Source organism: Corvus moneduloides, chromosome 1, assembly GCF_009650955.1.
Source record: "Corvus moneduloides isolate bCorMon1 chromosome 1, bCorMon1.pri, whole genome shotgun sequence".
NCBI classification, from domain to species: Eukaryota; Metazoa; Chordata; class Aves; order Passeriformes; family Corvidae; genus Corvus; species Corvus moneduloides.
The window spans coordinates 89026965-89051105 of NC_045476.1; the positions used below are offsets into that span (position 1 = coordinate 89026965).

Below are 24141 nucleotides of genomic sequence, written 5' to 3' on the forward strand. Positions count from 1 at the left end.
TTACTCCTACTATTTTTTATTAATTAGCTAGATTTCTCTCTTGTGTTTTCTTATACGACTGTGAATAAATATGAGGTGCAGTTCAGTGAAGTGTCCTAAACGTGTGATAGAGGACAAACCATCGCTATTGACTCCAGGGAAAGTCCTGACTGTGCTGTAAAAGGCGTAGCCCAGATTTCACTCTTCCTCATTTTTGTCTTTGAAATTGCAGCTGAGATACACCCCTGCTTGTACAAATGCATTACATGAGGAGTACAGGCGTTGGGCACCTGTAGTTAGGTGTCACCTGTGTCTGTCCTAATTTGTTTATAGCGTTTCCCTCTACAAGAAGTATGAGTATCTTCTTTCCTCTTGCTGTGTCACAGTCTTGCTGAGTTCTCTTTCCTAAGAGTTTTGTGGAAAGGAGATTTTCAAGCCATCTTCTCTTCTGAGAGCCAGGTGCCCATGGTTTCTGTGGATGGAATGAAGTTGGAGAGATACCTTGAGCAAAGGCAGAGCATGGGAAGGGATGGGATTCATTGCTGGATGTCTGGAGTTGCTGAGTTAGTTGTGGGAATGTTCTTTACTACCCTAACAGTGAATTATTCTTTTGTAAGCAAGAGGAACATTCCAATCGGTTTTTGGCCATATTTTATTGTGTTTATTTTTAGTCAGCATTTCACTGCAAAACTTTTGTTTAGCACATGGTGCTTGATGCAATTTCCACTGAGCCCAACAGAAAGTAGGCATTTTAAAGCTGTGTCAGACTGGGAAATCTCAATGCCACTGATTTAGATTTAACATTAAGCACTGATAAAGACAGTTGCAATCTATCAATACTGAAGGCATTCAAAATACTGTCATTTAATAAGAACGCTATCAAAAGTCAGTCTATGCTCTCATAATAGTTTCAGACTATATGTAATATGGTTTTAAAAATGCGAAATGCATTATTTTGGATTATTGCATTATGTTAGGGTGCAGGAATAAAACATGAATTATTTAAACTTTCCTTTTTTTATCTTTGAACTAGCTATTTCTAGTATTTTTATTACTTTGTTGAATTTTTTTAATACGTCACCATTAACATAGTTTTAAATCTAAGGAATAGAATTTCTTTCTGTACGCCTTGGAGAAAACTGCAACAAGGAAAATGCATTGATTCTTTTTCTCTCATGTGGACAAAAGGGCAGTTAGTATAACTAAGCTAAATAGATGTGCAGTCTAGTAATCTTCCCAATCTACTTACTCCTAAACCTCCCTATAAAATGGAACACATTTCAAGCCAAAATGCCATTTCCAATTTGAAAATAGAGGTGTGGAAAAAAAGAACTATTAAACAAATAGCCTAAAACACTTAATTATTTGAGTCTTTCCGAGGTGTTATTTTATAGAACTTTCTACATATATTTTTAATCTTGCTGTGTCAGTACAGTCAGCACATCCTGTCTTGCACCACTAACTATATTTACCACCCAGTGGCAGGAGGAAGACAGGAGCCTACTGGTGTGTCCATAGTGAAAACACCAGACAAAACCACTCTGCTTAGAGCAGGGAACTGTGTGGCATTTTCACTGACCGTTGTCGCGGTGCTTGGTGTTGCAGGATGGATGGTCACAGTATCACTTCGTTGCCTCATCGTCAACAATAGAACGGGATCGGCAAAGACCGTACTCTTCATCCCGCACGCCCTCCATCTCTCCCGTGCGCATGTCTCCGAACAACCGCTCAGGTAAGGCCAGGCTGAAGCAAAGGTGGAGGTAATCAATCTATCACCATCATTTTCCTTGATATCTGGATTTGTTGTTAACTGTGGTGGAAGGGCACAAAGTGTATTCCTTACTGTCACCAAATTTTCTCCTCAAACAGGATTTTAACTTTTTTTATTAGCACCTGGTAAAGTTTTACAGAAGAAAGATTATTCCATAACTTTTTGTCATGAATTCTCCCAAAGTGTTTTCCTGATGGGGCTTACCTGACTAGATCTCAGGGCAACGGTGTCCATTAGTAGCACCAGGAAATTCTGTTACTCACTTTGCTAGTCATGAAAGCCACTACGTAGTTTGTGACCATTTTGCACACTTAGCAGAAGTTTAAAGACCCACATTACTTTTTTGTCAGGTTTTATTCTGGGTATGTGTGTATGCATATGCATATGTAAGTTTCCCAGATTTGACTGCAGGTCTTCCTGTAACATTCATAGTGTGTTTACACTAGCTATTATCAGTTCTGTATGATCTGCACAATGAAATAATGTATCTCAACTTACGCCGTAGTGTAAATTAATGTTTCTATTCAGAAATCAAGTAATCTTCCCCTCAATTTATTGTAAGGTGGAACATACCTTCATTAGATAAAGCCATTCCTAGTGAAAAGCTTTCAAGATAAACAGAGTGCAAAGTTAGTCTTTCAGTGGCCTTTCTGCTACTTGTTCAATCAACAAATGCTGTCATCTCATAGGTACACCAAGAGTTTAGGATTAAAGTTGGTGGAACTTATGATTGCCATTACCATTATGCCATAGTTTGGTTTTTAAAAAATTGCTTTGTTAATTATCTAGAAGCTGCATCTTAGTCCTGCAGAACAACAAGTGAGGAGATGTGAAAATGTAGCTAGAAGTATAGTGAGAGCTGCTGTTCTGTTTTTAAAATCTGCCATTACACAAGTCCATAAAGGGCTCTTGTTCCTTTTTTTCTTCTCCAACATCTCATTTTGACTGTAAGTGCAAGGTACTTGAAATGTCTGGCCCTGAGATCTTAGTTCTGTCTCTTGCCAGAACCATCTTCTCACTTCTGTTATTCTAAATTTTGGATGAAATTTTACTGCCATCATCAGTTATCTTAAGACTGGAAAAGGACAAATAATAGTGGCTGTTTCTGAAGGAAGAAGAGCCCATGTCATTACACATGGGTCAGCTCAATGTCAGTCTCGAAAATTGCTGGAACAAATAATCACAACCTGAGCACCTCGAAGGCAGTAGGAGCATAAGATATTACTTAACTCTAGTGGTATCTATTTCTACATAATAATGTAAGTTGCTGTGTGTCTGGTAGTATCCATATCAAATGCAAGTATTGGTTCAATACCACTTGCTCTTATTAAATCCATCTGAATTCAGGCTACAACACAGTCAAAGCACTTTGTGGAAAGAAAAGTCAGTAAGTACAATATTCTATAATCAGTAAGAATGTTGCACACAACATTTTTATGGACAAACTAAGGCAAGCTAGCAAACAGTTCAGGAAACATCCTGTGTGGTAAATAAAAAGCTTACTGAAAACCATTCACAAGGCACAGGTATTGTTTATTGCCAAATTGGAAGAAAGTTTTGCTTGGAGCTTTGCCTGGGTCCAGTACTCTTCTATGGTTTTAGTAATGACCCAGATAATATGGAAAAGTTACCTATTACCTTTGTGGGTGACAATAAACATGGGAGAAACTCATGTTCTTTGAAGGGCATTATTGAAAATCAAAGTGATCCTGAGAAATTGGAGGTAATGTTCAGAGGAAAAAAAAAATCCAATACTTTAAAAATAAATTGTAAGGAGAATGTCTAGGTAGATGAAAGTTCTTTAGAAATTATTTGGGGATTTTTGTCAGTTGCACACATAAATTGGAAGGTGGGAAAATCAGGATATGAGAATATACTGAATGAACTGTGATTGTTTAACTCGAGTAAAAGAGACATGAGATGGAGACAGTGGGAAGAGGTACACACCAAGTCTTCAAGCATGTAACAGCCAGCCGTGAAGAGGAATGGTGTGAACTTTTTCTGCTTTCATAGCAGACAGATGGAAATAATGAGCAGAAAGGAGTCAGGCTAGACATCAGGGAACATTTCCTAGCAGTGGGGAAGGAAAGCACAGGAGCAGACTGCTTGGAGCAGTTATGTGATCTCTGTCATTAGAGATCTTTAGTTTCAGATTAAAATCTGTCAAGAATTATATTGGTATTCTGGATCCTACCTTGGGGTAAGAGTTGAAGTAAATGAACTCACACCGTCCCATCCATCCCTAGGACTAGGTGATAACAGACTCCAACTAGTGTGGAGAGCTGTATTCTTTTCTATGTCCTATATCAATCAATGACTTCATGTTTGCTTCCTGTAAAAACTCTGAAAGAGGGTGCTTCTGCATTTTAACACTTGCCAGAATGTAGTTTTCCTCTCACGGGAAGAGAGAGAGAATTCCCACAGAGAACAGTGAGAGATAGTTTTGTCTGTATCAGTCAATTTTGTTCAAAACAGCAGTGTTTATAACCATTACCAGAGTATGTGAAACAAAATGTGTCTCTCTGCTAGCAGCTTTTTCAAGGTTTGTGTTCTGGCCTGTTCCCCATTAGACTCAAGCTGCCATTAGCTGATTTGGTAGTTTAACGTCATGTTTCTTTATATCTGCTGGCTTATCAGCTTTAGATTTACATCACTATTGATAAACAGTTTAAAAGCAATCCCCTATTCTAATGGCTTCATAAGAGAGAACATCTGTCCTACATTTGCTCTGTAAATTCAGAGGCAACGGCCAGCAAAACCAATCGAAGCAGAATTCAACATCACTCGTGCTTCCCTACGCCGTAGTTAAGTGCCATTGCTTCACTGTTGCTTAATCAAAATATGTAACGTAATTTAGAGATGCTGAAAGATATGCCTCAAGGTCAAGCTTCACAAAGAGTTTGCCTTACATTTTAAATTTTTTTCTTTTCCTTGGTTTTAAACAAAGGCATCGTTAATGCTTTTGAGCTTCTTTTGACATATCAAATACCTGGGTGGAGGCAGGGGACTCTGTGGGGGTAAGCACCAGCACTTTAGTAATTTTTGTACCGTTGTGCCCTTATGAGGCTCTGGGGGGCTCTGCCACTCACCCTGTGTTCCTTCTCCTGCTCTCCACAACAGGAAAAGTGCACTTTATCTACCAACACCTACGTATATTGAAGTCAGTTTACTTGAAAGCCATTATTTTTTCATTTGCTTTTCTCCTTTTCCTAAACATTGTAAGCTCTAAGGCTTTCATGATCAGTGCCAGTGATCACCTTCACATTCTCCAGTGTGTGAAACTCGACTGTAAAACCCAGTTCTCTCTTTCATCAGCTGTACTTTCCTCCTTTTAGCCTTTCCATGAGTATAGGTGATGAGGGATTTAGTTTTAATAAAAATAGCTTAAAGTAGCAGTTTTGCTTTAATGGCAGCTGTTCACACATACAAATACTTAAAGACAGAGAAATTATATGAGTTACCTTTAAGTGTTATGCGTTTTTGGGATATGTTTTCTAAGGGAAAAAAAAGGCTTTCTTTTCCTCCCTTTTCCATTAGAATAATTTAATTGGTTTGTTTATTTTCAAGAGAAAAGGGGAGAAACCATTTTATTAGGGTTTTTCCACACAGCTCTAAGTTAACAGTCAGTGTTTGTTTTCAATGGAAATAAAGTGACCATTTTGAGGAAAAAACAGAAGTACCCATACCAGAAGGTTCTGACAAGATAAAGAAACTGAAAAGCAAAGGGAAAAAAAAATATTGTTGTACTTTTTTAATAGTGATCATCTTACATGTTGGATGTAAGTAAAAGAAAATTAAATATTCAGAAATAAAATTATGTTTGCAGTTGATTGTCCAATAAATACATTTGCCTTGCCCTTGAAATAGCAGCATCTTTTCTTTTCCTCCATAATGTGGTAGTATTTCTTCAGTCAGCTTCATGTTAGAAAACTAACAGATATAAACTTTACTGAAATGCTTACCCAAGAGTTAAACCCTATATTCAGTCATGTATGATTAAAAAAAAAACAAAACAAAACAAAACATTTTTGTTATCTAGCAAGTGCCCCAGCCTCACCTCGGGAAATGATCAGCCTAAAAGAAAGAAAAACAGACTATGAATCAACTGGAACTAACGCCACTTACCATGGAAATAAAGGAGAACACACTTCTAGGAAAGACACCATGACAGGTGAGATTTTGCTTGCATGGCATATGTAAAAATCAGCTGTGGTAGAACGCAGGTTTTAGAGGATTGGCTGGGCTTTGCACTGTGTAAAAGAGTCAACTTGCTTTGGTTAATTCCCAAGTTTTAGCCACCTTGAGAAATACAACTGAAGATATATTTGAATGAATGCAACGCTGTGTGAAAATTTGTGAGCACCATGGTTCTTTACAGAAGAAAGGCTCTGAATCCAATTCTGCATGTCTTTTGCAATTTTACATTTGTTTTCATTTCAGAAGGAAGTTGGTTGATCACTTTGAATTGGTATATTTGAGCATGTGCAGTGATCCCTAACACCTGTCTTTTGCAGAGAATGCTCTCCAGGATCAGTTAACTTATTTTGTATGTCAGTATTCATAGGAAATTTGTGGCTGTTTGTTAAGTCTATCCATGTTACTTTCTCAGCTGGGCTGATTTAAATGCAGTAATTTTCTCTGTATGTTGTGGCATCTGTTGCAGGTTTCTTTGAAGGCCTCTCTTCCCCAGTGAGCTCATTGATTTCTTAGCATTTCAGTAATTAGGAAATTTTGAGTGCTTTTCCCAGTGCTGTATCTCTTCATGAATTCTCTAGCAAAATACATGTTGGTCTCCATCACCATTGTACAGGCTTATATAACCATTATTGAACTTTTTGTCACGTTTATATAGTGCCAAGCATCACGCTCTCCTCTTCTCCAAATGCTGCCTCTGGGCAGGCAAAAAATTGCAGTGAGAAGTCACTCTGCACTTTCTCAATGCGTGTTACCTTCTCCCATGCCCTCTGCAGAGGTCTTGCTCAGAGGCAGAATGAGTTGCTCTCCAGGAACGTGGTGGCTCAGCATCAATCCATCCATAAGATCCATCTTTCAGGACTGTATTCAGGGTATGAAGATGCTCACACTGTATCTACTACGTTATATGTGATTATGTACTCAAAACCTAAAGACCAGCCTTGGAACTCGTGTGAAAATGCAATACAGAACATTAATTAGCCTGAAGGTGAAAGTCTGAAGAGAAGAATGTCGCTCAAGAGCATTTGGAAACCACAGAAATTAGGAGTGTCCTGAACGACTTCTGTGGGGTACTATGGGAGAGTGCAGAAGATTCAGTCAAGGTACTGCATTTTATGTATCTGTAATGCTTTGAGTGTTTCGCAGTCCCTGCATGAGGTGATTCTCTAAAACACTTCAGTGATCTTTAGCTGGCTGATTGTGAAGGTCAGGACTGAAGTTTTTTCAGCCATTTGTCAAGGAGCCATAATGGGTGAATCTCAGGATTAAGAGCATCAGGCTGAAAAGGAAAAGGCAGAAACTGTAGTATTTTATTCTAACTGTATCTGTAAATTCAGACTAGCAAATTATTTCAGGAAGTTGACCAAAATACAGTGTCTCCATGCTGAAAATTCGTGTTTCCTCACAGAAAGTCTTGTCTCTCTCTGCACATTAAAAAAATGGGCTTTTCTTTTTCCACACCCCTTTTCATTGTCTTTTGTACTGTGGTGTTTTTCTTCTCCCATTCCTACTTCCTTTATTTCCCTTCTCTTCCAATATAATTTTCAGATTGTGAGGTTTGTACTGCCTCAGAAAGCTTTACTCCACTTTGATTTTTGCATTGTATTTTCCTCTAATATTGTCTTGTATTTTGTCTGTTTCTACTGATTATTTGGCTGGGCTTTTAGTAAGGAAACTTGAAACTCTCAGCATCATGCTCAGCTATCAACTGTCTTTCCAGCTCCTGAGCTCAGTGAGGAAAAAAAATCAAACTAATTCAAATCAAAAAGTGTAATAATATTTCACAATCTTACATGACCAATGTACAAATAAATGTGGAATTAACAAGTAACTTTCTCTTTTTCAGATCACCAAATCTCTGCACGTTTGGTCTAAGCTCAAATTAAGCACCATTATAAGAGCAAAAGAAAATGACAGAAGGAGTTTTGTTCATCAACATTCACCATGGAATCTGTGTAATATAATTGTAGCTCATTAAATAATAAATATTTGCTTAAAAAAATATATAAATCAGTATTTGTGACTTTGTGAGATATTTTGACTTCACTTTAATACAACTTCATGTAACAAGTTTCTTGCAATGCCTGTGTTTCATTTTGTGCATCAGGCAGTGCAGTGCAGCTGGTACATCCACTTGGATGGGACTTTAGATTAATGTTTTCTCAGGTTCCACCTGGCATACACATATTTTGATCTGCTCTTCTACTTTTGTGCCAAGCTGATGTATTACCCAAAGCTTTCTTTGACTCACGGATTTTACACAGTGTGTAAAACTATGTGACAGCTGTAGTCCCAATTTATCCATGACTGTCTCCACGCTCTTCTCCAAAGCTCTTCTCAGTTTATAGTTCAAAAATTTTATGACCTTTGGGCTGGGACTCAAATGAAGGTTTTTTGATGGATTTTCGAAGTAGGAATGTTGGCTTCCTGCCATCCTGAGGATTTGTCAGGAAAGCTCTGGGGAAAATGGAGAATCTATGAAGTAAACAGTTTGGCTGAAGATGATAACCTACATTGATTTCACAAGGATAGCTAAAAAAATAGAGGCACAATATCAAAGTTCTCATTGCCCTCTTCACAGGTTTATGATGCCTTTTATATTTACTGTCCATTTTCTTCTCTCTGTAGAAAATAATAACCAATAATAAAAGTTTGCCACCTGAAGTATATTTTTAAGACAAAAACTCTTATATTCAGTTTAAGTAAATGGGAACTGTAAGTGCATATGATAATGTTATTTATGTGCCATGGTGTTTCCTTCAGAACAGAGAAGATAGGGTGTCTGTGTACTATCATGGGACTCCTTCTTTGAGGTTTCTTTTACTTTCTTAGTTCCCTCACTGAACTGATATGTGCATCATAGTCTACACGCTGTGTCTTCTCTTCCAGCAGTGGAAAAAACTTCTAATTAATTTATTTTTCCTTTGGTTGTAAAGAATCAATCATCAATACTTTTGTTATTAAAACTTACTGGCAAGTCCATACGCATTCAGAACATACAAAAAAAATATTCATTAGGTGTTACAAGTGCTCAGGCTTATTGTTATTACTTTCAGAAACCAAAATGCACTGTAATCTTTTCTCATGCCCTTACCTCATTTTTCACCATGCAGGAAGGTGGAAGTGGTAGTGACAGGTATAGAAGCATTTTCCTTTACTGTCTTGAGCTAATTTTTTTTAATCGGAGACCTGCTGCTTATAGCAGAAAAGCAGGTTGCGTGATACCAGCTGAGGATGACTACCTGTCCAGCTGAGCTGTCCTTTCTTCTTATCAGTTGGTGTTCCTGAGGGCAGAAGGCTAGCATCTTGTTATTCCAAAATGTCTGTAAATGCATTCAGAATAAGTACTTCCAAGATCTGAAAGCTGAATGTTAAACCATGAATCAAGTGACTGGGATATATGGGGATGAATTTGGTCAATGACATCTTTGTCACATAAATCACTGAGTAACATAATTTTCAAAGCTGTTGTCAGCTTTAAGGAAAACTGCTATGGGGAACTATGTGACTTTTTTTTAATCAGTAGCACCTAGAAGACTGAACAGAAGGGAGAAAGAAAGGTATTTTTCTATAATGTTCTTTATGCAATTCAACCACAAAATACTGCAGATTGATCATAGTACTCATTTTAGAATGCTCACAATTTTGCCTACCAGAGAGTGCCTCTTCAGTGTTATCATGTACTGACTTTTAGAGACTGCATAAAATATGCACATAAACACACACATGGATCACTCCTCAATTAATTTAATCTTCAGCTAGGTCCCACATCTGTGTGAGGAAATGTGGCTGCAGGAATATCTCTGTCTTTTACTCCTTTTACTCTTTTCCCTTCTCATGCCATGTTTTGAAAAGAAAAAAAAATCATTGCCTTCTCTTTCTGTTTTACAATTTTATTTTGATGGTACATATACAATATTATCAGGAAAAAGCAGATACTGACCACACAATATCCATTGTCCATTCATCTAGCTCATTCTCTGCTTTCTTTTATATTTGTCCTCTGCTTTTGGACAGCAAGAGTCAGCTGCTCACTGAAGCATAGCAGAGTAGGAATGGAGTTCCCAAGGTGTTCCCCTGCATGTTCAGAAGCAGGTACTGGAGCAGGGCTGCATTCATTGCTAACAGCTACATTGCTTGACTTACATTTCCTCCAGAATCACCATTACCTCAACCTCCAAGCTAGCCTATGCCAAGACTTCTTATTCTTGGACTCTTGACATTTATTTTCAGCATTTTATGTCTCATTGTTTTATTGCATTAAGAAAAGATTTACTAGGGATTTGAGGGGGTTTTTTTTGTTTTAAACTTGTGAATTTGTATCCCCATCACTGCAGTAAAATCAACAACACAGAGCTTGCAGCTGTTTTCATAAGCTGAAACTATCCATTTTCCATTGTGGAATATGTGATTCAGGAGACCGTAAAACTTCAATCTGGTATGTGACATTTGTGAGCACATCAGTGCAAATGTCACAGTAGTGCACTGGACAGCTACACACCAACTCTGAACTATTTCTAGGCTTATAATAGTCATGGCTGTTAGCAGCACATATGTACCACATGCCTTTTTGTATATCTGTATGGAAAGGTCATACCTCCCTCTTAATGTCTCTCTGACTGCCTAAAGTAACAACATACAAATTAGCATGTGTCCAGTTTGCTATTTTTCATCAGATTCTTCATAATACCCTCAGATGTTGCACCTTACACTAGTCTGTTACTCTTGACATCGAACAACCATGAACAGTATTGACCTGTCTGAACTCAATATGTTCAGTCATGTATGACTTGAAATTTGCGTGCACGAAACTTCAAACCCACTTATATTGGCACATATATTCCTAAAAACTAAATGGTTACAAGTTCTTCCTCCATCTTTGACAGTCCAATATATTGAATGTTGCTTTAATGTTTTTTCAAGAACTAGGACTTCACAAAATGGATATCTGAAATGCTGAGTATCTTTAGATCTTGACAAGAGGAATTGTATAACAAAACTTCTGGCACTTTGTGGAGCAAGCAAGAAAATCAGAAAAACTGCATTTAAAAGGTGGTATCAAGGAAAGATCTGGCAGTTGTGCTACTGAGAGTCGTGTTGTTGTGAGATGCACCGTAAAGAGCAATGCTGATGCGAACTCCTCTAATTCTAAAGACTCATCAGGAGGGGTATTTTCAAATGCTACAGCAGAGGCTGCAGCTGGAATATAAAGAAACCCACTGAAACAAGTCAAGTATGAAAAATCCCTTAAGTGACAAACTGTAACCTGAACAGTGAGAACCTCTGCCGATCAGCTCTTTCGCACTAACGTTTATGACCAAAGGAAATTGCTCAAGCACTACTTTCCATCATTTCACCTGTTTCTATCTGTTACAGACTATTGGCATACAGGTGGAATTGAGAGTATCTGTCACTGGAGGAGCCCAACCAGCATCTGTCACTAGAGTTCATATTCTTCCCACCTTAAAAACAAGGGTCATGCTGCACTTGGAGACCTCCAGGGCTTTTCTCTGTTTCCTACACAAGACTCTGCACATTTTTAGTAATTGCATCCAGCTCTTCAAGGAACAAGAGGGGTTTCACCCCTATCAGTTAATGGTTATGAGGTGAAAAGTTGTTTTTTTTCCAGGTGTTAGAGCTCATCAACCAATCCTATAAGCCCTGTCTTTATCCTGTTTTCACAAACATGCTGCAAATCTTTAAGAATAGCATCTGAGATCTGTGAAGCAGCAACATGGACCAGTGCATCACACTGACAAAAATTATACCCTCAGCATGGAACCCGTGGCAGATGTGAAGATCAGAATTGGTGTATTCCAGTCAGCTTTGGCTGAAGGCCATGCCTTTCCTTTCCTTTTTCCAGAAAGGTTGCAGTGGTGTGGGGAAAGGTAGAGGAAGTTTTACTTGCAGAGGTCCATGCTTGCACATTGCCAAAGGAAGAAAGAGTGCTTACATCTTCAGTAATGTGGTTCTTCCTAGTAATGTGACTGGCATGGATCCCATATCCAGCTTTCAGCTCTGATGCTCAGGCTTGCCCTCACAAGTTTTGAGCTGTGAAGGTATTAAAAGCCACTCTTGGTGCCTCCAGGTCTTATACCATTGCACAGAGACCTGAGAGAAGTCATGACCTCCATGTTTCTGTTCCACTGATGACTCTGATTCACAACTACTCAATTTTTACTTTCAGGCCTGTTCTTTTATAGTAAAAGCCCTCATAACAGCATCCGATCATTGGTTAGAATGCCTGGAAAGTTAATAATGCATGAAAAGTGTGCAGCAGCCACACAAAATGCTACCTTCATAGTCTTTCAAGTATGAGAAGTAACTACAGTCTTTCAAGTCCTACTGGCAAACTAAGCTTCAGCTACATTGCCAAATCAGAGGGATCGGTGGAGTCAGCTCTGCAAGGAAAATCCTTTGCTTTCCATGTGGGGTTTTTTGGGATGGGGTCAGAAATAAAGTTTTGCAAGACTATATATTATCCTCCTTGTATTTAGAATTACTTCCAGTTTCAAACTGATAGCTGAGTTTTGTCTGTGCATTTGAGTAGTAGGACATCTGAGAAGAAAGTGACAGCAATGATGGCAGTCATGGATTTGAAACTGTCTTGGCCTGACCTCTTCAGTATAACTATATATTACTTTTTGCATAACTTGTTTTTCACTTACATTTAATCACTTTTTGCTTGAATAATTTCATGATAAAGCAAAATGACTGCAGGATTAATAATTCACATCCTCCAACTGAAGTGAAAGAACTGAAATGTTTCTTAATCTCAATATTTACAACTGCTGTTTGTTGCATGTGTTACATAATCCCATCTATAACCAGAAATTTATTATTGAATGCTAGCTATATATGAAATTATTTTGTTGATTCATGTGTGAAATACACAAGATTGTTATGAGCATGGTATAGAGCCTGCTACCTTTAATAAATGTATACCAAGAACATGTATGTACACCAAAGCAAAGAAGATGACCATTTAGTGGGAGGAAAAGTCTGCAGATGTTTTGAAAAACTTTGGTGTGGGGGAGACAGGCATTGTATGATGTATTTAATGAAGCCTTTAGAATTCACTTTGAGGCCGAAGAGGTATGTTGGGTAAACCTGCTTTTTCCTTCCTTTCCTCTCTCTGCAGCTCAGAACACCGGAATCTCAACTTTGTACAGGAATTCGTATGGTGCGCCTGCTGAAGATATCAAACATAACCAGGTCAGTACAGAAACTAAAATGTTACTGTTCCAGATGGCAAAAACTGGTGCAATACCGTATATGGAAATGGAAGAAAAATACTACAAATTAAACAATATCACAAATAAACAGATTGCTTCATGTAGGATTTTACTCCTATGCTCAAATTAAACACCTGTGTTTGAATATGTGATGTGAAATGAGGTCCTGAAGGTACTTTACACCTTCTAGAATTAGAAACTAGAGTAGTTACACTCCTTTGTGCAGTTGTAATATTGAGCCTAAACTTGGAAGATCACTTGGGAGATTTATTCCTTCTTCCATCCTGTTGCCCACAATAAGTTGTATCTAACAAGCTGTGGGCATTACTATCTTCCAGGTTTCAACACAGCCAGTTCCACAGGAGCCCAGCAGAAAAGATTATGAACCATATCAGCCATTTCAGAATTCAACAAGAAACTATGACGAGTCCTTCTTTGAGGACCAAGTGCATCATCGTCCACCTGCAAGCGAATACAACATGCACCTGGGACTAAAGTCAACTGGCAACTACGTCGACTTCTACTCAGCTGCTCGTCCCTATAGTGAACTTAACTATGAAACAAGCCACTATCCAGCCTCTCCCGACTCCTGGGTTTGAGACTTGGGCAGATACAAAAGCTCCAGGAACTGTGCATGTGCATGCATACCACGAGACATTTTTTTTCCTGCAAATTTAGTTTGTTAAAGCCTGTTCCATAGGAAGGCAAAGATAACCAGTATGGAAAAAAATAATGAGATTTTTTTAGAAGGCTAAAAGATACGAAAGCTAAACCTGGGAGTAATTAGAAAGAAATATATATATACATATATATATTTTACAGTGTGGGGCAACTTTACTGTTGGCCTGTAGAGTCTAAAGTTCGGTGCTGTATATTGAACGTGGTTGAAGGACAGAGGAAGAACATGACTGGGTCAAGAGTTAAGCACAAGTTACTGAGCAGCGTACATACTTTATGGGGAACAGCTTCTCACACTTTGTTTAATATCCTCATTCATTGTGAATCTAGGCTTCAAGTTGCATTTGGGGTTTCCTCTGTACAGCAAGATGTTTCTTGCCTTTTGTTAATGCATTGTTGTAAAGTATTTGATGTACATTACAGATAAAAAAAAAAAGGTGCATTGTGTATATTACACCAATGCCACAGTGTTTCTTCATCTATGGTTCTAAATATTGCTTCAATTTCAAATTTTGAAAGATGTATGAATTTCCAGTTTTTTGTTTTCTTTTCCCCGGTGCGTTTTAACAAAAAAAAAATCAAAAAAAAAAAATCAAAAAAACAAAAAGGAATATTTAGCAGTATTGTTTGTTCTGATATGTGAATTTGTTTGTGGCAATTAAAAAAAAAGGCATTCAGCAGTTTCTGACAATTAACATTCATCATTCCACACTCCTTGTCAACGAAGTGCTTTTTCACTGCCTAAAATTTTAGATGTAGATATTTGAAATAGATTTTTTTCATTTATACCAGTTTTCTTTATGATGATACAGTGTTAAAAGAAAATAAATTACAATTGATCTGTCATCCATATTTGCTAAGAATGTCTATTTCCAAGAACCTACCATACAAATACACATTCTTACTCGTGTGTGTCCACGTATGCATAGTATTCTGTGTGCGTGTGTTTGAGTGTGTGTGTTTGTGTGGTGTAAGACTTCTTTTCATCCAATGTTCTCCTTGTTAAGCTTCAATTTTTGTTTGATTTTCAGTTCTTTTTAACAGTGGAAACTCCAGTATGTGCTTTCTCTTACTCACTTCCGTAACCATCGATAGCAATTCAACATTGCTAGGCCACATGCTCACAAAAGAAGGGGTAGCTGATTTTGTATCACCAACTCCATCACCCTTAGGTGCCATTTCCTTTAAATAGCATCTTTTGATCCTCTCTTGAGGAAATTTCATTACTCTCCAGCCACCAACCAGTAAGTGCTCAAGGAAGGCAGAGTTTGATCTTGCCGTCTCCCTGAAGGAATGGAAAACTAAGACCTATGAGACTTTAATCTGGACTCTCCAAACTCTTTAGACTACAGAAGGGTCCAATTCTTGAACCACTAGGACAATCATTTATTTTAACCCATACCAAAAATAAAACCCAACACCCAGAACACATTCCTCAGATATGAAAATAAAGACCATTTCTGTGCGTTTAAGGTGAAATTCTAAAAAATGTAAGGGACAGAGATTTTTTTTTTTTAATTTAAAAAGGGAAGAACAGCTACATAGGCTAGGAGGCCAAAAGAACTGGCATATTCGTCTTAGCTCTTGTAACGCTGGAAGGAAAAAAAAAGAAGCATTTCTTCATTTCTGTTATTCAGGCAACAAACAGTTCAGCATACAGTTTTCAGAGCATAAGACCCACCTCAAATGGAGTAGTTGTAAATTGCTTAAATTGCCAATAAGGAATTTGTTTTTGGTTGCAAACATTTCTGTGGTTAGTCACTGTAATAGTTTTAACATCACCTGGCACACTTCAGGCTGTGCACAGGGGGAGAAGTCTCTCACAAGTCATCACCTGCTCTATAGGACGCAGCCCAAGTAGTTCATGCAGGCAGGTATTGTGACGTAGAGTTGGTTTATTGGTAATCTAGGACTATAGTTTAATCTTTTTGGCAGCTTTTCCCAGTGTACGATATGTAACCTTTGCTCTTTGTAGTAAACAGGGGGAAAAAAATAGCATGCAAAAAAATTTTTAAAAAATTTCAGAATGGGTGGGTGGGAGGGGCACAGTGGGCCAGATGTATAGTGAGGTAGATAAAAATACTATTCATAGTTTTGGACACAGGCTGTTTATATTTTATTTATTACATTGATTTTAATAAGTGACATTTACAGTGCTCTTTTGAACAAAGCACATTTTCAGTATAAAAGCTTTTTTTTAATGAAGAATGTCACTCGCAACTGGAAGTTCTTCTTGACTGCCTGACAAACACCAGGCTGGTGCAGCTCTGCAGGCACAGGTTTGCCAACAGGCCGAGGAGATGCATTGTTCTGTTCGAAGTTCTTAGGACAGGAGATTCTTGTAAGTTGGATGTATTTCCATTCTTCAAACTACTGAAATGCCCACATTGCCCTCTTTCAGCTCCTCTTAGGAATTACTTGGAGTCAAATGTTGACCATTGCTCAAGTGAGAGATTCTGGATTGATGACGTGGCATAAAATACCTTTTGTCTATACTTTGTGTTGGTTTGTTTCCATTCTTCTGTAGTGGCAAGTGCTCCGACTGATGACGTTCACTCTTGCTGTACTGGGTTTTGAGAAGGTGTTGAATTACCTGGCTTCTTTTCCAGGTTTGGAAATACAACACTGCCACCATACTAAGCAAGATATATATGATGCATTCTTTTCAATATTGAGGAAAGTATCATTACCTATTGCTGTTCCCTTCATTCTTGTACTAGATCACACACAGAAATAGAGAAGAAACAAAACTGTTCCAAAAAAAAATGTATAAAATGCAATTGATGTACTGTAAAATGTCGGATTTTTTTTTTTTTTTTTTAACAAGCTTCGTATTAGAATCTTGTTCAGCTGTGTAGAGCTATATAAATCTCACTGTTTTATTAAATGCTGTTTATGGTCTGGAAGGAATGGTTAACCTATCTCAAGATCTAACAAATTTGCACTAACATGAGCAATATTGATTTGAGAAAAAGTAATATGAATTCAATATTTAAAAGATAAACTATGATTTTAAAGGTATATTAACACTGAAAGTACATTTTGACAAATAACATATTTAAGCCCAAAATATAAATGGTTGTGTCAGATAACACAAAAGAACTATAACAATATAGATTGAGAAAAAAAATGTGTTTCACTGTACATGTTGCTAACATGTACAAAGACAAACTCATATTGACGTATTTTCTATTAATAAATCCTACTGTATTGTGGAGAATCGTTGGTCATAGTGCAGTATGTTTAAACTCAGAAGTTGACTCCGTAGAAGCTGCCCAGCTTCAGACAGCAAACAGATCCTTGCCATTTAGGTATTTTAAAGATTAATCAGGTACCTAACTTTGAGCTCTCAAGTTGGTCACTGCCCCCTCCCTCTCCACGAGTTTGATGAGCACAACCTGCTCTACATCAACCAGCCAAGGGGAAAGATATTTTTGAGAACACCCAGTTCACCCCTAATTATGGCTGCCAAGGGCTCAGCTGCCACCACTAGTAGAGAGAGTTTATCTACATCCCTAGAAAAAACCTGAAAACCTCAAGGCTGGTGCTACTGGATAGGAACATGCTGTAAAAAATACGATCTTGGCCACAGGTTACATAGACCACAGCCAAGAAACAAAGAGCAAAACATTAATTTCCTTGTGCATTGCTGGAAGATCCAGCACACAGTGCATGTAAAGGCTCGGGAATAATTGTTTCCTGGGTTGCATGAGCTTGCAGAAGCATCTCGCCAAGAGACTTGCAACTCAAATCAGAAATGCTGACTTATTTTTTTATATCTTGGCACAGCACAGGCTGTGCGAGCCAGTGCATGGCATGTGAGGCTTTCTCATCTCCTCTGTCGCTGTTACTCATCCTCTCCTGCCAGCAGGCAGAAAGAGCTCTGAGTTTAGAGTTATTGCTTGCATCATGGGAACGAGTGAGAGATGGAGATGGCAATCCAAACCAGGGGGAGGAAAACAAAAGGGCCTGAAAATGCAGACACTCAGAGTTTGTGCATGGAGACAGATCCACAACCCATAATTACTGACAGTGGAATGGACCCACCAAGAGATTTAATGCACCAAGATCTTCAAATATTACCATCAAATTAATGTAATGAACATTTAATAGTGGCAGTATGATGCACGCAAAGCTTTATGCTAGAAAAGTGGGAGGGAGCAGCAGAGAGAAGTCACAGGTCACCACTGGGCACTTCCAGCTTCAGCCAGCAGATGTTGGGCATGTGGGCAGAGGCTGCTTACTGCTGTGAAGCAGAGGGGAGAGAGATGACTCTTGATAAAAAACTATAGGTCCAAGCCTTTCAGACTAGGTCAAAACAACATCAGGCAACTAAAACAGAGGCCACTTTTTGCAAACCTTCCCCTTGCCCCACCGTCCTCAATGGCAGAGTGAGGTCCCCCCAGCAGACACATGGACATGGTGCACAAGGGGGGCAATCCCATCAAGGGCCCAGCTTGCAAAGGCCCTTTACTCTCAGCTGGACAATACCTGGTACAGGTGTGTGTCTGACAGCTGCCAGGGCCAGGGCTGAGCTTGTCAAGCAGCTGCAGCCGCTTTCAGTTTGAAGTCCAGTGTTTCCCTGGAGGACAGCTGGGCACCGACATCTGCCGAAGAACTGTGCAGTCCTGGCCCTTTCCCAGGCACTGGGCAGTTTCTAAATAATGGCCTAAAGCCAGTTTCAGTCATTTAGGCTGAAAGGGAGAGATTTGAGTTTCATCCCCAGGCAAGCAGGTTGAAGCCTGCAGTTGATACCTGTAAGGAGAGGGGCATCCCCACCTTCCAGGCTGTTCTAAAAAACAAGTGAGAAGAGCTGTACTGGCTATCACACATCTTTTGACAGCCTGGGTTAGGAGCACTTGCTTCTAACTCATGGTCAGCTCTTCCAAGGGCCAAACCAAACAGCTCCATATAACACAAACATTTCTACTTCTTCCTCCCCAGTGCTCCCCCTGGGTTTTGCACCATCTCAACTGGGACACATCAGTCAAAAGAACAGCACACCACAGTTCTCTGCAAGTCCAGCAAGGCACATGCCATGGGTACTGATGCTAGTCAGGTACAGAACTCTAGCAGGACACCATGCTAATGCATTATTCTTAAATCTAATTCTTGATCAAACCTGCTTTAGTATTTTTAATGCAATTTAAAAAGCCATTTCTTTCCTCTGTGAGCATCGGTATCACTTTGCCAGAAGAAAGTGCATGCTAAACTCTTGCAACCTGTAAACATTTAGCTTATACCTAATTTCAAAGCCGACAGAAGTCCCTGGAAAGTTTTCCATCAGCTTCACCAGGCCCAAAGTGACAACAGGTGAAGAATTGGTACAACCTTCTCAAAGGATGTGCACATCGAGGTCACTCTTGCCAGCACATCAAGGACTGCAACCTTCTAACAGCTAACAGGAGAAAAAAGGTATTTGCTAGTACCTATCTGTCAGAATTTACTCTAGAGCCTTGCCTCTCTGCACTTTTATTTTCACTGCTTTCAGAGCGTGACATGGATAAAAAGTACTCACAGTGACTGATTGTTGCAGTTAATTTCAGTAGTTGGATGAGTAGTTTCAGATGCTGAAATACCTTTCTTTTCCAAGCAGGTAAAATCTGAAACTTGCTACTAAATGTAGGAAAGCAAAATAGCAGTGGTTTGCCGATTCCTTATTTTTCACAAATTCTATTAAAATAGTAACTTACATAAGTCTTTTCATTTATGCACAGCCCATTGGCTATGGGGGCTGATTTTTACATAATTTATTTATTTTACATTAATGTTACATAGGCAGAAATTAACTAAACATCAAGACAGTAACTTGTTTAATAACATCAAGTCTGAAGAGAAAGTTTGTGGCATAGAATTCAGGCTTCTGTGTGCAGACACAATCTATTATTACCTCTGTCATCAATGGAAAGAGAGAGAAAAAAGCCTCTACCACTTGAATCCTAACATCTTCTATAGCAAATATAAGTTCATTTTGAAGAAGACTTCTACTCTTTCCCTCAGAAAAACAACACCAAAACCAACCAAACAAAAAAAACACTACCCCAAAACCTCATGACCTTTTCCTTAAGCTGCTCTGGGTTTGACTTTTTTATTAGGGTGGTAGGAGGAGAATTTCCAGACTTTTTTATTAGGGTGGTAGGAGAAGAGGAGAATTTGCACTATATGCAATATTTGAACAATATGTTGTGTTGCTTTTGTTTCAGCCTAAGGTCTGTGGATGTGTGCAAGAGCACCACCCACTGTAGTGCTGTAGCAGCATTAAGGAAATCAAAATATGCCAAATAGCAGCTGTATTGCCAAATGTGACAGCCACCACTTCCAATACCCTGGCTACTACTGCAGGCTTGTCATCACAGGAAAGAAAAAAGAGAGTGTCAGCCTCCTGTTATGCAGACACAACAGCACTCAGTCAAGAGTGAAAAGAGTGAGCTGTATGAAAGCTGCTGGGAAAAGACAGGCTGCCTGTTGGGTACCCTCCACTGCAGGGCTGAATGGGACAAGCTGTGGTAGGGTGTGGGGCAGCCCTCAGCCTGTGGGAGCACCATGGGCAGGAGGAGGTCAAGGTCAAGGGTGGTTAACAGTGGGCAAAATTGGGCAGCAGCATCTTAGACCTTGGCAGGGCACAGGTGCTGGGGCCAAGGACCCAGTGCTGACCAGAGAGTGCTGGGGGTGCTGCAGCTTCAAGGGACTCAGAGCTGACCAGGCACCACTGCCTTACACTGCTCCTGCAGCTCAGCCAGGGGCCTTTCTGTCCAGATTTTTGCTTTACTTTTAGTCAGAATGGTTTAAGAGGTGACCTGTTCAGGGTTTTTTTTATTTCTGGTCCTTTTTGTAGCAATGTAACACTTCACAGAATCATAGAACAGTTGAAGGGACCTTAAAGATCATTTAGTCCAAATTCCCTCTCATGGGCAGGGACACCTTCCACTAGACCAGGTTTCTCAGAGCCCCATCCAGCCTGGCCTTAAGCACTTTCAGTAACGGGACATCCACAGCTTCTCTGGGCAACCCGTTCCAGTGCCTCACCACCCTCAGTGAAGAATTTCTTCCTAACATCTAATTTAAATCTCCTCTCTTTTAGTTTAATACCACTCCACTTGCCCCATCACTATCTGCCTTTAGTTAGAATGGTTTAAGAGGTTACCTTTTGTGTTTGTTTTGTTCTCTTCTGGTTCCTCTGTAATAATGCAACCATTGTTATAGTCTGTTCCTGTTACCAAAACCCAGGTGCAGAGCCAATGGTTGCATGTCAGCAACTCAACCTGCTCTTGCAGTCACAGCTTATCTGTAACATGGAGAAAAAACCATCTCAGTTACTAGATTACATGTTCTGAACAAAATAAAGGGATCTTTAAATATGCATGGTTTGCTGGCGCATTAAAGCACGGGCACAGCTCCCAGCCCTGAGCCCTGGCCGGGCACACAGCAGGAGGATGTTTGGGCAGGCAGCTGCAGACTGCCCGAGTGGGGAGGCACCGACCACGAGTTGCTCCACAAACCCCACCGAGGAGAAAGGCTCTCTGCCAGCATATGGACATCTGTAGTGGCTTTTAAGTTATCAGGAGGGGAATGTAAAGTTGGAAACCAGTGAGCAGGAGATTGAACACTGCAGTTGTTTATACAGAATAGTGGAGCTATCCTCCCCACAGCTAAGGTCTGTAGTCTGGGGGGGGTTGGCGCTTTTTTTTTTTTTTTTCTTCCATTAATAGGGCTTAGAGCAGTAATATTTTTGATGCAACCATCTGTGAAATATGTTTTCAATAAACAAAAAGAAAAGTGGCGTTAATAAATATAATTGAAAAATATACAGTTGGAGACAAATTGGTTTGACTTCCTAAAATTTGATGTGTATGTGTAGTTTAAGATAATGATTTGGTTTAACAACACTGTGATGTAAATGCAAATTATGTACTCTAATAGACTGTGAAATTCCAGGTCTATCAGCTGTGTATACCATACATAGTTAATTAATGACTGTTCAAATCAGCAAAATTAAGGTTAAAGAGATGTTAAAAGACAGGAAGATTGTGGAGCTGCTTCATAAAGTGACAAATGATGGCTGTCATTCATCTCATCTCTGACATGCCACAGTTTAAGTATGATGTTTGTCTGCTGTATTAACTTTGATTTAAAAATTAAAACTAGTTTTATAAACCAGAACAACTTCAGTCACAACTAAGCCTGACTTGCTGGACTGAGGAATGTAAAAAGTGGGAAATGAACTATGTAGTCTTTTACTGTGTTTCCAATACCATGTCTAGAGATCATGAATTATCCCAGAAAAACTTGGACTTTTTACTTCCAGGGATTTACTCTGTGCCTTGCTGATGGCACTTACTGCCTCTCACAAGACCATCTGTCAAGGCACTGTTGGAACCCCACCGAAAGGCCAACAGTATTTTCCTGAAATCTCAGCAAAGCGGGAGGTGCTTGGGAAGCAAAACAGCAGTTTTGTGTCTTGTCACAACTGAACTCCTGATCCTTGCTCCAAGACCTTTGTCTACCCCATATAGGGCTAGAAGAGCAGAAAGGGGATGCAACTGCCCCAGGCTGCTATTTGAAATAAATCGCCTGGGACTAGGAACATCTAAAACTGTCTAATGGTCCCATAGCTCAATTTTGTGTGTGTGTGTGGGGACTCCAATGGCAATGGGTGCACCATGGCAAAGGGAGGAATTCAGCTTATTGCATACAAAAAAGTTTTCAGCCTAATTTTATTCCCCTCAGCACCTCTAAGGGTGCTAAAGCCAGAGTTTTATTAGCGACCTCCTTAAATGTACGCACTGCTCCCCTTACTGCCACTCACATCCTTGCAGACTTGACTAGTTCCTGTACCTGGTTCAATAAGCAAGATATTAAATAGTGCCACCGGGACCTGAAGTTAACTGAGGCTTAACAAAGTCAAAGCATTTTGATGTAATGGAGGAGACTTGCAAGGCAAAGATCCTGGGATGGTTTAAAGTGCCCCCTGAAAAAAGACATCCCCTTGTCACGGAAAGGGATGAAAGGCAACGTGCCTGCAGAAGAGGCAGAGGTGCACTGAGTCTGCCAGGTCCTTGCACAGCTGCCTGCCAAGCAGGACATGCAGTTTGCTGGACATGCATTTCAGTGCCTTTTCTCAGGATGGGAGGCACCAGCGGCTCTTCCTTCCCCAGAGGACATGGGACTGCCAAGGGTTTTGCAGCAGCTTGTCCTCTGGCACAGTTGCAGTGATTGGCCACAGCAGGACACCAACAGAGCTTGTCCCATGGCTAGGTCACAGCGGAGAGGCACAAGAGCTAAGGAGAGCCATGGGGAAACTAAGACTTCACTGAGCTCAGTTAATGGGACAGGCCAAGATCTGCAAGGGTGTCAAACAAAAATGATATTAATAGCAATCGTGCATTTGTACAGTAATAGTAAATTCTAATCTTTATAACAATAACAGAATGTTTTAAGCTGCAGACCTTATCTGGATTGCTCTGGGTTTTAACCCATTTTAGCAGTATATGGAAGAATTATCCTAGAAACTTTTGTAGCAGCAACTCTGCTATCCATCTTTCTTTGGCCGTCTCAGTATTTATATATCTTAGCTGAGGTTTTGCTTAGCCTTGCACAATTGTGTGGTGTCAGCAGCCAGCATGAGCAAAAATACTCATCCAAATACCGGAGGGATAAAGTATTACCAATTAAACAGTTGCTGATTAAGGCATGAACAGCATGTGATAAGTGAAGAAAGGGGGACATGAGCTGCATCCAAGGCCAAACTGATACCAGTTACAGAGCATGGATGTGCCCACAAACCAAACAACCCGAGGGAAAGTAGCAGGGACTGGATGTTAACTGGTTAGCAGCAGATATGTAAAGGAGATGCTGCATTTTCCTCTCACTGGAGGGGTACCAAAAGAGGATGTTCTGGGCAGAAGGAGCTCTGGTCTGACATTTCTCAGGCCTGGAAAGCTTAGGCAAGGAAAATGAGCTTAGGTCTGAATGTGTCTGTTCTTCACACATGTGAGATCTTGCTAAAGCTACACCAAAAATCAGGACGTTCCAAGTTGTTGGTGTGCAGCACCAAGTATCCAAGACTGTAAATCATTGTAGCATCCATGTCTGTCCCAGCATGAAAACCAGAAGGGGAGTTACTTTTTCCTAGCATGCTTATGACTGTGAGTTTATAGGTGAGGACCTCAAAAATTATTTTAATAAAGTACTGCTTCAGTCAGTTCTCAGCTGTCAAAGTCACAGAGCTGCTCAATTCTGGTTTTGGTTCACTCTGCTGGAAAAGAAAAATTCCTTAGGCAAATC

The 24141-nt window shown here is 39.6% G+C and overlaps 1 protein-coding gene across 1 annotated transcript in view; it reads left to right on the plus strand.

Moving 5' to 3' along the window:
• LOC116442772 (catenin delta-2-like) overlaps window positions 1-17077 on the plus strand; it is a 307484-nt gene extending 290407 nt beyond the window's left edge. Inside the window, 4 exon segments of the mRNA XM_032106243.1 lie at window positions 1585-1711; window positions 5790-5921; window positions 13086-13159; window positions 13518-17077. Of these exon segments, the coding sequence (XP_031962134.1) occupies window positions 1585-1711; window positions 5790-5921; window positions 13086-13159; window positions 13518-13778 (594 nt within the window). The 3' untranslated portion in view covers window positions 13779-17077.
• The last annotated feature ends 7064 nt before the right edge of the window (window positions 17078-24141 follow it).